This window comes from Styela clava, chromosome 14, assembly GCF_964204865.1.
Source record: "Styela clava chromosome 14, kaStyClav1.hap1.2, whole genome shotgun sequence".
Lineage (NCBI taxonomy): Eukaryota > Metazoa > Chordata > Ascidiacea > Stolidobranchia > Styelidae > Styela > Styela clava.
This window is the reverse complement of record NC_135263.1, coordinates 6,617,219-6,630,749: the sequence shown is the minus strand read 5'-3', so window position 1 is coordinate 6,630,749 and position 13,531 is coordinate 6,617,219. Positions and strand designations below refer to the sequence as shown.

At 38.4% G+C, this 13,531-nt stretch overlaps 1 protein-coding gene across 1 annotated transcript; it reads left to right on the top strand.

Moving 5' to 3' along the window:
- The first annotated feature begins 5,096 nt into the window (after positions 1-5,096).
- On the top strand, positions 5,097-7,328 carry LOC144432037 (uncharacterized). Its single transcript, XM_078120047.1, has 2 exons — positions 5,097-5,206; positions 5,615-7,328. The coding sequence occupies exons 1-2, from the start codon at positions 5,097-5,099 to the stop codon at positions 7,326-7,328; spliced, it is 1,824 nt and encodes a 607-aa protein (XP_077976173.1).
- The last annotated feature ends 6,203 nt before the right edge of the window (positions 7,329-13,531 follow it).

Genomic DNA, 13,531 nt, shown 5'->3' with positions numbered 1-13,531 from the left:
GATGTTTCAATCAATTTTTCACCGATGTGGACGTGGTAGTGAAATTCAGGGTCTTAACAATAGGTAGTAAGTAGTAATACTTCTTATACCAATCATATCGTTGGCATTATGTGTCCAAACCAGGGCTTATATTTAACTGCCAAAGGATATAGGATCAATCAATATTGCCAAGACGATCTTTTGCAAAAAAACAATCAACTGCTTTTGCTTACAATTGATACACAGATTTGGCTAATTCAAAATCGACTTTTTGGTAATAAAATGCACAATTCATCATAAAATATTGCTTACTGTGTACTGATGACATCGAGATTCTGACCCTCTAATTCCGTTACAGACTGTCAAAATCAGGCCCAATGGTATCATTCACAAAGATTGCCAGTTTTGTTCATGTTCATATAGTGCAGGGATGGCGAACCACTGACCCGCGGGTCACGAAGTGGCCCACCGCGTTTTATTCGTGACCCGCCAAGGCACGAATAAAATAATAAAAAAAATGCTAACATATCAGTGATAAAAATTGATAAAACCGGCCTTAAATTCATTTAACAATACCTAAACTATTATAATCTACCGTCAGTTGGGCAGTCAGGGCCGCGAGAGCTCATATTCAAATTGTTAATTTCGTGCCGGTATGGTAATATTCAAAACCCCTAATCTTGGACGCATGTCTGCACCGCTGTGAACCATTATTCAGCTATTGGCTCTGACATCGTTTATAACATAACAATGCAACTGATATGTTCATTTGTCGCTATGTCTGGTCTCTTTCGGAAGTTTATCTGCAGACTGTTTTAGGGGTTATGCGAGATCTAGATGCTACTTTTTATTTTATTAATTCCTCGCCCACAATACCGTTAGGAGAACAAAATCTTTCAGACTTGAAATAAAAGCCTAGAAATCTGAAATAACAATGGGGCAGTGTAAAAGTGCCTTAATGAGGTTGAAAGTTGATCGAAAAATAGAAACTGTCAGGGTGGGATTCTCTCCAAACTCTCTGAAACCGTAAAATAATTTACCGCATCATCCTAAACGTTTTTGGTAATTCATATGCGTGTTTTCGTACTCTAATTTCATAAAATCGAGAGCCATAAAAAGTCCCTGATAGAAGTGATGCATAAGTAAAGCCTGAAACTACACCAACAGAAGCCTAAAAGATTTGTTTCAGAAGTTTCTTATAGATACAAACATTGATCATATATCTGTGACCCACTCTCTTCTGTTACGCGATAACAATATAATTTTTGACCCATTCATTGAAAAAGGTTCGCCATCCCTGATATAGTGTGATCACTTTATGACTAATTCCGAGTGAATAAATTTTGTAAAAATTATTCAAAAATAATTTCAAAGAAATTGATTGGGCATAACACTACACATTACCACGAACATACGTAATTGATAAGATGAACCAAAACTAAATTAGTTTGACAACTCTGAAATTAACAGTAATTTTACACGTTTCAGTGACTGACCTTGGTTATTCTGAAATTTCCAGTTGTGTACATATGCAGTCTGTTATTCACTATCTTTGCATATTATTTTGTACCGGTAAGTATGAATGATTTTTATCTGGAGATTTTATACATATTCGATATATAGCTCACCTGACGAATAGGCCTTTTTCATGAAGCATGAATCGTATTACAAAACCTTAAACGTATGGAGTTTCGGATTGTGAAATATAGGAGCATAAATAAAACTGCATTTATGTCAGTATACACTCCGACACTAAAACTGAGGATTTCTGTTAGACCTGAGATATTTTCAGAAATACGGACAATACTACATAGCGATCGGAGACGCCGACTTATCGATCTGCGTGTAACCAAAGTACCTAAACGCTCCACGTCGCAGACTGGGCATTGATACACACACGATCGTTTGCAACGACGAAAGGTAAGGGTCCCCCAAAACAGAAACTGCGGTTTCGATTCCTTCGCTCTGACTCAATAACGACATTGTGTGTCCCATCACTAAACCGGCGCGGCGGTGTGGCTCAACGGGCTAAGCGTTAGGAATACGCTCGCCACCGCACCTCTAACTACTCTGCGTGGGTTCGCAGGTTCGAATCCCATGCAGGGAGGGTTATGTGCGAGAGGATTGCTGGACTCCTCGCCGTCGTTGGGTGGTTCACGTAACCGCTAGTCGGTTACGGCTTCCTCCACCACCAAGTCCATGCTTCCGAAAACAAACAATACAGTAAAAACTGATCCCATACCCGACTTGGAATGGTAACCGGACGAGAGGCCGTGGTTCGCCATATGGATAAGCCGTCTTATCGGCTTTCCTCTCCCTCGGGATAAATATGTAAATCCTATCCTATCCTAGTTAATAACTCGCTAATTATACGACATAAATCATACAATATCAATAGGCTTCTGGTCCGATATTATGAATGCACGTGCAAAATTTGGAGCAGATTCAACCTCGCCTTCGTGAGATATCGCGTTCATCTAACACGGGGGTGTGCAAAGTGCGGCCCGCGGGCCAAATGCGGCCCACGAGGACAAATTGTGCGGCCCGCGGAGAAGTGCCAATTTTGAATGGTGTGCGGCAAGTTAAATTAATTTTTAATTTAGTTTGATCTGGTTCCCTTTGCGTTGCGAAGATTATATTCGAGTCCAATTTATTATCTATGCCTATGACGTTACAACGTCCTCACAGCGAAGCGAACAACGCGATTCACAAGGAAGCTGTCCCTTGCCGAGCAGCGAACAATTGAAAGAAAAATGCGGAGCACTAATGAATTTGTAAGAACGGACAATTGAAGATTAGGCTACTGGAAAGCAGTTTGAAAAAATGTAATATTAAGAGATACAAAAGCTAAATGAGTTTTGGTTCCAGCCTATCAGTTGATTTTGTTAAAATCTAATTTAGAATAAGATTTGACAGCAAAGTATTTGGAATGAATCTTGGCGTATTATACCGAGAACATCGCAACTAAGATAACTTTCCACATTTGAAAAAAGTCATGGCTTCAACTATGGCACTTTTCGGTTACATATATATATATTTTTTTAAATTGGCGTCATATCAAATTGCTAGCACTTCCATTTAAGCAAATTTGGATAAAAGTAGTCAGGAAAAGAATCCAGCAGCAAATTTCTCACCGAATTCGTTTAAATTGGGTGTGACATTATATTTGGATTACAGTTCTAAGATATTTATGCGTTTTCTGCAAGGACCCCTTATGATGACAACATGAGATCAATAACAAAAAGAAACTATTTTGTGCCTGCAACTAATATAAAGCCTATGTTAAATGAAGGTGCGGCCCGCGGTTTTACCCAGATATTGATATTTGGCCCGCCTGCGAAAAAGGTTGCACACCCCTGATCTAACAGACAGACAAATACCCATCAACATACTTACCGATCTTAAGATCGATAAGTAACAATATAAGTGTCGGCAGTCCGCGTAGTCTAAGTTTTAGTTTAGTTCGGGCTCGTTCAATTGTATATCGTCATCGTGATGATTATCGCTAACTCGTCGTCGTCGTCATCATTACTGTGCTGTTTTTTCTTGCATTCGACGTGTCGCATTCTTCTCTTTCACGTGTTATTGTTTTACGTTTTCATTTTATTATCGTCCATCTAAGCTCAGCAAGATGTTTAGGTTTGCATTTCCGGTGGTAGCAGTTTATTGTTTGAATTCATTAAGTAGTCTCCGTTTATAGCGTCCTTTTGTACTGGATTTGGAATCGTTCGATATAACATTATATTTGCATGTCTACAGCTCGTATTGTATTGCATTTATAGTTATTGTTTTATCTTGGTTATATCTGTCATTTTGGGACTATGCTGTTATATGGAGTTGTTTTGTGTAAGTATTAGTTTTATATTCTGTATCATTTGTCTTTGACTTATTTGGTGGTAATTATTTCATTTATATTTTAGTCAACCGTTTTGAATATTCTCAATAAAACGAGTCTGGCAAATCAACTTATCATTTCCGGGTCCCAAAAGTGACAAAGTTGAACAAACTCCTTGTGACGACGATGAACGAAGCAGATGAATCAATTACACAAGATTTGAATAGACGAGAAGCTTCTTCTTCAACCGCAGTTCCTCTCGCGGAAACAGACGACGGTAACTCTGAAACTACTGGACGCAATGTATTATGCCACGAAAGAGTCCGACTACAAAATGAACTAAATGGTTTGTGCGACAACATTTATAAATCGATTAATGAAAATGCTCAGAATTCTATCATCACTGATCTAAAAATTAAACTTCCTGTTAAACGAATTGCTTATGATCAATCAAGTGATGGAAAAACTCATCCCGACTACTCGTAATCCAAATGTTCTGAAGAAATATGAACCTGGTATGCAAAGGATGTCATCGAAAATCGAACAAATTGAAAGTAAACTTAATTCTTATCTTGACGAGGAGATCGTTTCTGATCACGGGTCTGTCGAATCAGATGCACGCAAGTGCAGTGTTGAATCACTAAAGCGATTGCAACTTGAGCAAGAACGAGAGGTAGAGAGAGCTGATTCTCTTGTACGCGTGGCTAAACGAGACTTTCTCACAGAAGAAGATTCTATTCGCAATAAAATATCAGCACTGGAGCATCGCCTTGATATCAAAAGTCGAGACATAAACGAAAAAAAACGAATGGCAGATCTAATGGCAGGTCTGGTAAATTTTCTGGTAATTGTTTTAATATGTCACTAGAGGAACAAACTATGTTGTCATTACAGTTGAATTCTAGAATATTGTCCCAGCACCATTTATCACCGATTACGATTCCTAGTTTTGGCGGAACGCCCCTAGAATGGCCTAATTTTATTGAGTTATTTTTTGATTCGCGTCCTTGACGGGGGTGGCGAAACGTAATGTCGAGGGCTTAGGCACGGGGGGAAGTAATTATATTGTCGCGTTGAGTGAATTGAAACATAAGTTTGGCCAACCGACGATCGCTCGGGCCTTTATCGAAAAGGTTGTAGATGGTAGACGAGTAACATAATTCAATACCCGAAAAACATCCGATTTTCACTCTGAAGTTCGTGACATTGTGATTAATTTGAAGAAAATGCGATTGCTTGCAGATTTGTATAGTATAATATTGAAAATGTTAGAAAGACAGCAATGCGAATTACGGCAGAACTGGCCTCGAGTTGGAATAAGTTTGTGACTGATATGATTCGAGCGGACGAAATGCCGAGTTTACTTGACTTCGAACAGTGGTTGTGGGAAAGGTGCGAGGAACTAGAAAACCCATTTGCATGCAATGTTTTCACAACTAGAATTATTCGTGACGATCGCGGCCCGTCACTCTCAGAGAAAATTTGACTATCCTCAATCAGATCGTTCAAATCACTCGCTCGATCAACCGCAAAAACGTTGTTGCTTCTGCAATGGTATACATTCTCTAAATTTTTGTGACAGCTTCAGTTCAGTTCCAATGATGTAAAACGAAGATTTCTACTAAATTCACGCCTATGTTTCAATTGTCTCGAACCTGGACATTTAGCCTTTTCGTGCAGATTTCATAACACGTGTCGCGTTTGTTCTGGTAAGCAACATTCGGTGATCCATGGCCTGAGGATCTTTACGAGCAAATCGAATGATAACAGTCAGCCCAATGTCTCTACTCGTACAAACAGCGTTGCCAATGCACATGTTTCAGGCGTTAATGCTGGTGTTCAGTTCCAGCTTTTGCCAGTTGTAGTAAAAGGCCCGTTGGCCTCCTCTGAATACGCTATCGCTGTGCTAGACTCTGCCAGTCAAATCTCAATTATACATCCTGAATTGAAACGAAAACTTGGTCTAAATGGAAATCGTACCCGTGTTACCATTGACACTTTGTGTAACAAAGGCGTTTCGCAAGAGGCGGAAGTGGTAAAATTGTCGGTGAAATCTGCTTATGACGAAAGTGGTCAAATATTGGAGTTAAACAACGTGTTTGTAGTCGATTCACACATACCACATCCGGCTAGAATGCTAAAAAGAGACCAATATATGCCTCACATGCAAGATATTCCGTTGATCGATATTGAGGCGAATCAAGCTATGATTTTAATCGGGGCCGATAATCCCATGGCGCATTTCCAGCTTGAACGTAAGGTGGGCCAAAAACATGAACCAGTGGGAATTAAAACTCCTCTCGGTTGGACTTTGATCGGACCCTTAGGCACAAGTATTGACGATGAGGCAATTTCAAATTTAATGTATTGTGATTTACGTGACCGGTATAAAATGTTATCAGAACGAATCGAAGGCGATTGGTCCAGCGAATCCGTAGGCACGACGTACAATTTGTCCCGTAGCAAGACGTTTAAAGATAGACGAGAAGATATTCTGACGAACAGTAAAATCAAGTTCTTTGACGGTCCTGACGAATTTGGGTTTATGCGGATTATTGAAAATTTTGAAATGCCACCAAACGAACACGCATCTCGTGCAAGATTCAAACGACTCAAATTGGGGAATTTATACCGTGAAGAGATGACTAAGGATATTGGAAAAGAATGGGTGCGCCAGCTAATCTCGGACGAGGAGGCGGCCCGCGGACCTCGAATTCGGCACCGGCTTCATCGCGCTGAAAGCCATAACAAGTCAAATAAAATAAATTTTCTGGAAAGACCCACAGCAATAAACGCCGACATAATAGCCATGTTTCATGTGATTCGATTCTTGGAAGATGATATTGATTCTGCACGTTCTTTCTGGTTTAGAGACCTTTTCTCTAGGAAACCGCCAGATGTGTATAAATTATTGATTCGTATTTTCGGAGATATTGAGTCGCTTTATGTGGAAAACTTTTGTTGTATGAAGAGAGTTACGTACGTTAGCGGTAATAAATTTCCTAGTGGCCCAATATCAACTGTTGATAGAGACTTTTATGTTGATTTACTTACTTCGAAATGGAAAGTCGATTCAGTGGTATTAACATCGAAGGAGCTGGTTGAAATGTTACACGATGAAGGGTTCAAGCTTACCGAATGTGTTTCGAATTCTAAATCGGAATTACGCAAGATGTACGGTCAGCGTGTCGCCACTTGTACTGACCTAGATCTCGACAGACTACCTTTAAAGAATGCCACGGAATTGAACAGGGAAAACAAAATGAATTTCTACACACTTGAACACCAGGAATTCACAGACTTAACCACAATGATAAAGGCCCTTAGTGTTTTGAGTTCAATATCTGGTGCGTTGGATGAAGAATTCAACAAAAGCAGATTGAAATCCTGGTCAAAGTTAATAAGTTTGAAGAATTTTTCGATCTCTCGTCAATTCAAAGATGTTAAATGTGAATATTCCTTGTACGAATTCGATAATATTCTGTCGAATGATATCGGAGCCTTTCAAGAATAATTGTCAGAGTCGTTCCACGTACGCTGCTTTCGCGCAGAATCTCACTGATTACTACACTAGTATGGTCGTTCCGCAGTCATTAGAGAATTCTAACAGACGGCTAGATGGACCAGAGTTTTTGCGTTTGCATGAACGAGGTAAACCGAAGCTATTTGCAATCAGTTTTGGAAAAGGCGGTAAACGAGTACTGGGGCAAACTTTGATGACACTATGTTGAGTTATGGAAAAGGAATCGAATATGGAAAGAGGACACCTGGCACTAGTTTGTATTGTTCCTAGAAAATGTTGGAAATGTTGGTCGCGTTATCCAAGATCTTACGCACTCGTCCGAACTGTCACAGTTGAAACTACTCAAGTTTGGCTGGCCCGCACCAAAATTCTGCCTCCTTTATGGATGACTTCCTGTGGGATAGTCATGGGGGTGGCTTTGTCGGCAGTCCGCGTAGTCTAAGTTTTAGTTTAGTTCGGGCTCGTTCAATTGTATATCGTCATCGTGATGATTATCGCTAACTCGTCGTCGTCATCATTACTGTGTTATTTTTTCTTGCATTCGACGTGTCGCATTCTTCACTTTCACGTGTTATTGTTTTACGTATTCATTTTATTATCGTCCATCTAAGCTCAGCAAGATGTTTAGGTTTGCATTTCCGGTGGTAGCAGTTTATGGTTTGAATTCATTTAGTAGTCTCCGTTTATAACGTCCTTTTCTACTGGATTTGGAATCGTTCGATATAACATTATATTTGCATGTCTACAGCTCGTATTGTATTGCATTTATAGTTATTGTTTTATCTTGGTTATATCTGTCATTTTGGGACTATGCTGTTATATGGAGTTGTTTTGTGTAAGTATTAGTTTTATATTCTGTATCATTTGTCTTTGACTTATTTGGTGCTGTTTATTTCATTTATATTTTAGTCAACCGTTTTGAATATTCTCAATAAAACGAGTCTGGCAAATCGACTTATCATTTCCGGGTCCCAAAAGTGACGATAAGCACGTGCTTAGGGCACCAAGCAAAGAGGGGCACCACAGAAATTTTAGAGCAGAATTTTATATAGTTTATCGGTGTTTATTAAAATATTACGATTCTACCAGACGACTCAAACTTCAAAATTTTCGCTTATTTTTCGTCTTCAAGTATCATATTAACCTTCTTTATTAAAAATAAACACTCAAAACTTATTTATTGGAAACGAAATGGGCCTATGAGTCATTTTCTTAAATTGTTGTTTTTTCTTTCTAGTATTCACCTTGTTGCTGCATTTTTGTTTTGAAAAAATTCCTTTTCTCTTTAACAATTGTACCAATGAACTATTTACACTATGTGGCGGTTCCACGATTGCATTTCAACAATCTAGTGTTCAGCGAAGTCTGGAGTTTTTTGATAAGGTAGACCAGGGTGTTCCAAACTCTGTCGTGCTGATACATTCCGTGCGGCTCTCGGAACAATTTTAGCGTATATTTGTATCTAATGGAGGAACGTTCTTGAGTTTTTTTATTAGCTATTCCAACTGGGGTTGGGATCCCGAGATTCAAACCCTTTTTCAAACGCTTTGTGCCTTTATTTAAAAAAAAATCCTCTGTTTACAAGCGTCGGCCATGTGACAGTAGTGACGAAACGCAGAGCCGACTTAACGCCGCGCAATCCAGTTTTTTTTTAGCTAGGTCCCGTAATACCAACTTAGACGGACTTGTTTGGTATTTGACGTTGGTATTTGGTCACTAAGCTTGCTCACGCTGAAAGTTTTTAAATTACTCATTATAACAATTCGTAATAAAATGAGTGTCGCAAGAAAGGTGACACAAGGAAAACGCGGCGGAAACGTATTTCCTTGCCCATCACACAGTGTCTGGTTTGATTTCAAGTAATATCTGTCACGCGAGATGCGCAAAATACAACCGTAATTCTCGGGAATTACCTTTAAAATAACTGAAGGCTTTATATATCTTTTTAAAAGAACGCCACCCATGCAACATAATAATAGTCTGATTAGAACGGTAAACTCTCGTTGTTTATTAAATTTAAAGTACGTAAACTCGCGATATTTCGATCACTTTTGAGTTTTCTCCGACTTGCGGCCCGCGAGACCTCCTCAAAAGTTTTTACGGTCCTTCAACCTAGCAAACTTGAACCACTTGAGGTAGACTACTAGGTATCGGTAAAATTTCAATCTACAGTTGTGACTCGTATCCTTTGGAATTTCGATTCACGTTGAGACTGGAGGCATGAATCTTTATTGTCACACTCCCTTAGGATTAGAGCTCAACCGGTATATCGGCCCGATATTGCGTGTTTGCCGTTATATCATATCGGCAGTAAACGGCCGATATATATATCGGCTAATTATAACAGTTAAAAACCTAAAAATATTCGTAAAAGTTGTTTTATTTACTGTTGGTTGTGAGTATTTTTAATGGATAATACACTTATGTGGTTTATTGTTTTTATAATCAAATTACACATGAGGGGGCACCAAAGTCTTCAGTGCTTAGGGCACCCAAGGGGCCCACTCCGCCCCTGGTCAGACTAATGACATATGGCCAGACACATACCTATCAACATACTTACCGATCGAGATCGATAAGTAATAAAAGCTATCAGATATTCTCGTGATGTTGCGAAGGTTATGCTTATAAAGTCCCAATACTCCGTGACAGAGGTGATGATCAACGTTCGTTCGACGTCGCATGAGATGATGACCGAGAGTGAAGAGTTCAAGATTAACCCCGTGCCCATCATATCTGCCATATATCACCTTGACCTGTCATATCGGCCTATAAGTCGCAAGTCATTGCTGATGGTATAGCGTGGTTCGTATCAGTGGTGGTTGACATTTTTTCCAACCAGCAAAGAACAAAAAAACATGCAAAAAATATAAGGAAAATGATATATACATTACTGGGAGGCCGCGGGAAATCAAAACTGGTTATCGAGCAGCGACACCCAATGTTCTAACATCTAATTCGACAGATAGGGCAAGGAAGTTTTAACTGATAAACACTATATGAATTTTGCATTTTAGTCAAATAATAGCAATTGTTATAGGTTATTACCTGAAATTACCGCGCATTAAATGTGCCACAATACCGTGTTTTCTCGGTACATGATGCAAAATTTTGTTCCCAACAACTCAAGTTTTGGGTGTATACACTAAAATAAATATCAATAATAGAATATCGCCCCTCTTAAACGAATAGACATACTATTGTCGCTTGAAAGTTGTGGAATTTCACGTTTTTTAGCCCATGTCAATTTTGACCAAATGGGGCATTTTCACTAACGGATTACACATGAATTCAAAATTTTGTTCCCAACAACACAACTTGAATGATGTTCTATATATATACTATTATATTCTTCAATATTAAAATCTCGACCCTCTTAATCGGATAGACATAATACTGCAGCTTGAAAGTTGTGAAATTTCACGTTTTTTTCGCCTATGTCGAGTTTGGCAAAACAGGGCATTTTCAATAACGGATTACATAGGAATGCAAACTTTTGTTCGCAACAACTCAACTTGTGGGTTGAAGAGTGTATATGGGCCATTCCAAGCAAAAGTTGAATTCCATCAATTTTTCAAAAAGTGTAGTGAAAGTAATTTTTTTTATTTCTGTTATCAAAAGACATTGGAATTTTATTGGACTGCATTCATTTCATCGAACAATTTAAAATTTCACCCAGGTTTTTGATGGTTTATAAAAAATGGCCTGAAATGTAGAAATTTTGGTATAATTGACATATTTTGTGATGATTCCTGGCACAAAGTGTTTGATTGTGTGGGACAGTTATTTCATATGGAATTGACGCACTGGATTTAAGATAATAAAGTTTAAATGTTTGCAGTGCTGTAAGACATTTCTTCACCCATTTAACGATTTATTACCAGAATTTTAAGAGATGATAGAGGCCGCTATTTCGAAGTGGTAAAATGTCCTGTAGTGTCACGTCCTGTAGTGTCACATACAATATGCACATTATTGGCATGGATTTACAGTGTTACATTAAGTAACTTGAGCAACACATAGAGGAGTAGTTCAGCTACTGCACCAGAAAATATTATGGGCTCCTACTGTACCATCGCAAAAATTTACAGCACAACACAACGTACTGTTAGTACATGGTGGATTTGCCGTCCTGTAGTGTCACGCTATATTTTACTATTTTTTTTCATCTACTAAGTAAGTCTTGGGTGTAACTTTTGTGCAAATTTTTACATATTCAATAAAGCAACTGATTGGACAATGAAACAAAACATGTAGCTGAAAATGTGAAAATATATTGCATCCAACAACTTGCAACATTTCTGGAATAGTTGTGTAGTGTCACTTGGAATAGCCCATATACTAAAATAATCATTTATCAATAATAAAATTTTGCCCCTTTCAATCAAATAGACATGTTTTTGAAGTTTGAAAGTTGTTGAATTTCACGTTTATCCGCCTATGTCGATTTTCACGAAATAGGGCATTTTCAGTAACGGATTTCACATAAATTTAAAATTCTGTTCCCAACAACTCAACTTGTGGGATGAAGAGTGTATATACTAAAATATTTATCAATATTGAAATCTCGCCCCTCTTAATCGAATAGACATACTACTGCAGCTTGCTTGAAATTTGTGAAATTCCCTGTTTTTTCGCCTAGATGTCGAGTTTGGCGAAATAGAGCATTTTCAGTAACGGATTATATAGGAATGAAAATTTTGTTCACAACAACTCAACTCGCGGGATGAAGAGCGTATATACTAAAAAAATTATCAATAATTAAATCTCGCGCCTCTCAATCGTATAGACATACTATTGTCGCTGGAAAGTTGTGGAATTTAACGTTTTTAAGCTCATGTCAATTTTGACCAAAGAGGGCATTTTTACTAACGGATTACACATGAATTCAAAATTTTGTTCCCAACAACTCAACTTGTATGATATTCCACATATATATACTATTTTATTCTTAGATAATAAAATCTCGCCCCTTTAATCGGCTAGAGTCCAGTGGTTCCTAACCTTCCTACCCTGGCGGACCGGTAAAATTGAATTAAATGTACTCGCGGACCGGCAAAAAATTGAAATGACCGGAACATAAAAGAATAACATATATTTGCGTGATACAATGCAATGTCGGGCCCTCAATATCATCTAGAGTTAGACAAAAAAAAGGCACACTTAAAAACAGCTCACATGAAGAAAAACTATCAAATAATGTGCCGCCAAAAATATTTGCGTAATGAAATGCAGTGCTGGGCACCCATTATGCGTAAGAAAGGCACACCTAAAACATCTCATATAAAAAACATGTACATGTCAAATCATGTACAAACGCAATTAACTCTAGTAAGAATTTTGCTGCTGTTTAGTTTCCAATATAGGATTGCAAACGATGCATCAAGGAAGTTTCTGCAACACGTAGCCCTGCAGCGACGTGCAGCCAATTTTCTTGCTTCGCTCTTATTAAAGCTAGTGATGAAAATATTTTATATATAAGGAATAAAAATATAAGTAACTCGTTGAAAATACGGAGAACAGTTCGATTGCTCGATTACTTAGCGATGGGTATTCGTTATCAAGAGATATCCAAATTTGTAACAGTGATTCTTTTTTAAATCTGGACTGTAAAGCAGAATCACAATTTGAATCAAGCTTTTTCATTGGGTTTATCATATTAATCCCTCTGCAGTCGATCGATGCTTCAAACGGAATGAATATACATTACAATGACAAAGTCGTCGGTAATTATGCATCAGGCTCAAAATCCTACTTTGTCTGCTCGAGATACTGGAAAAGATCTCAGCGGCCCATGCTTTTTTGCGCTCCTCGTGACCACCTTCCATATTTTACTGAAGTATTATACTTTTCTTGACTGTTTTTTGGTTCGAACGAAGAAATATGCATAACGTTTTATTTGGATGGTCATATTAATCAGGAAAAGCATGCAGAACAGAAAAAGCACGCGTGCCAATTTTCAGGTTTCTGAATCTTGCGAGATTTGATGGAGCGCATTCACGATGAATCGGAGCCGCAAAAGCAAAAAGTGTGATTACTTGGCGCCAAGATGTCGCGAAAGACGTCGCAATGTGACGGCGGAAGAGAAATTGCGTAATAAATCGACCTCGTCTTCGGTAAAGAGATTGGAGCGCATTCGAGATGAATCGGAGCCGAAAAAGCGAAAAGTATGATTACTCGGCGCCAAGATGTTG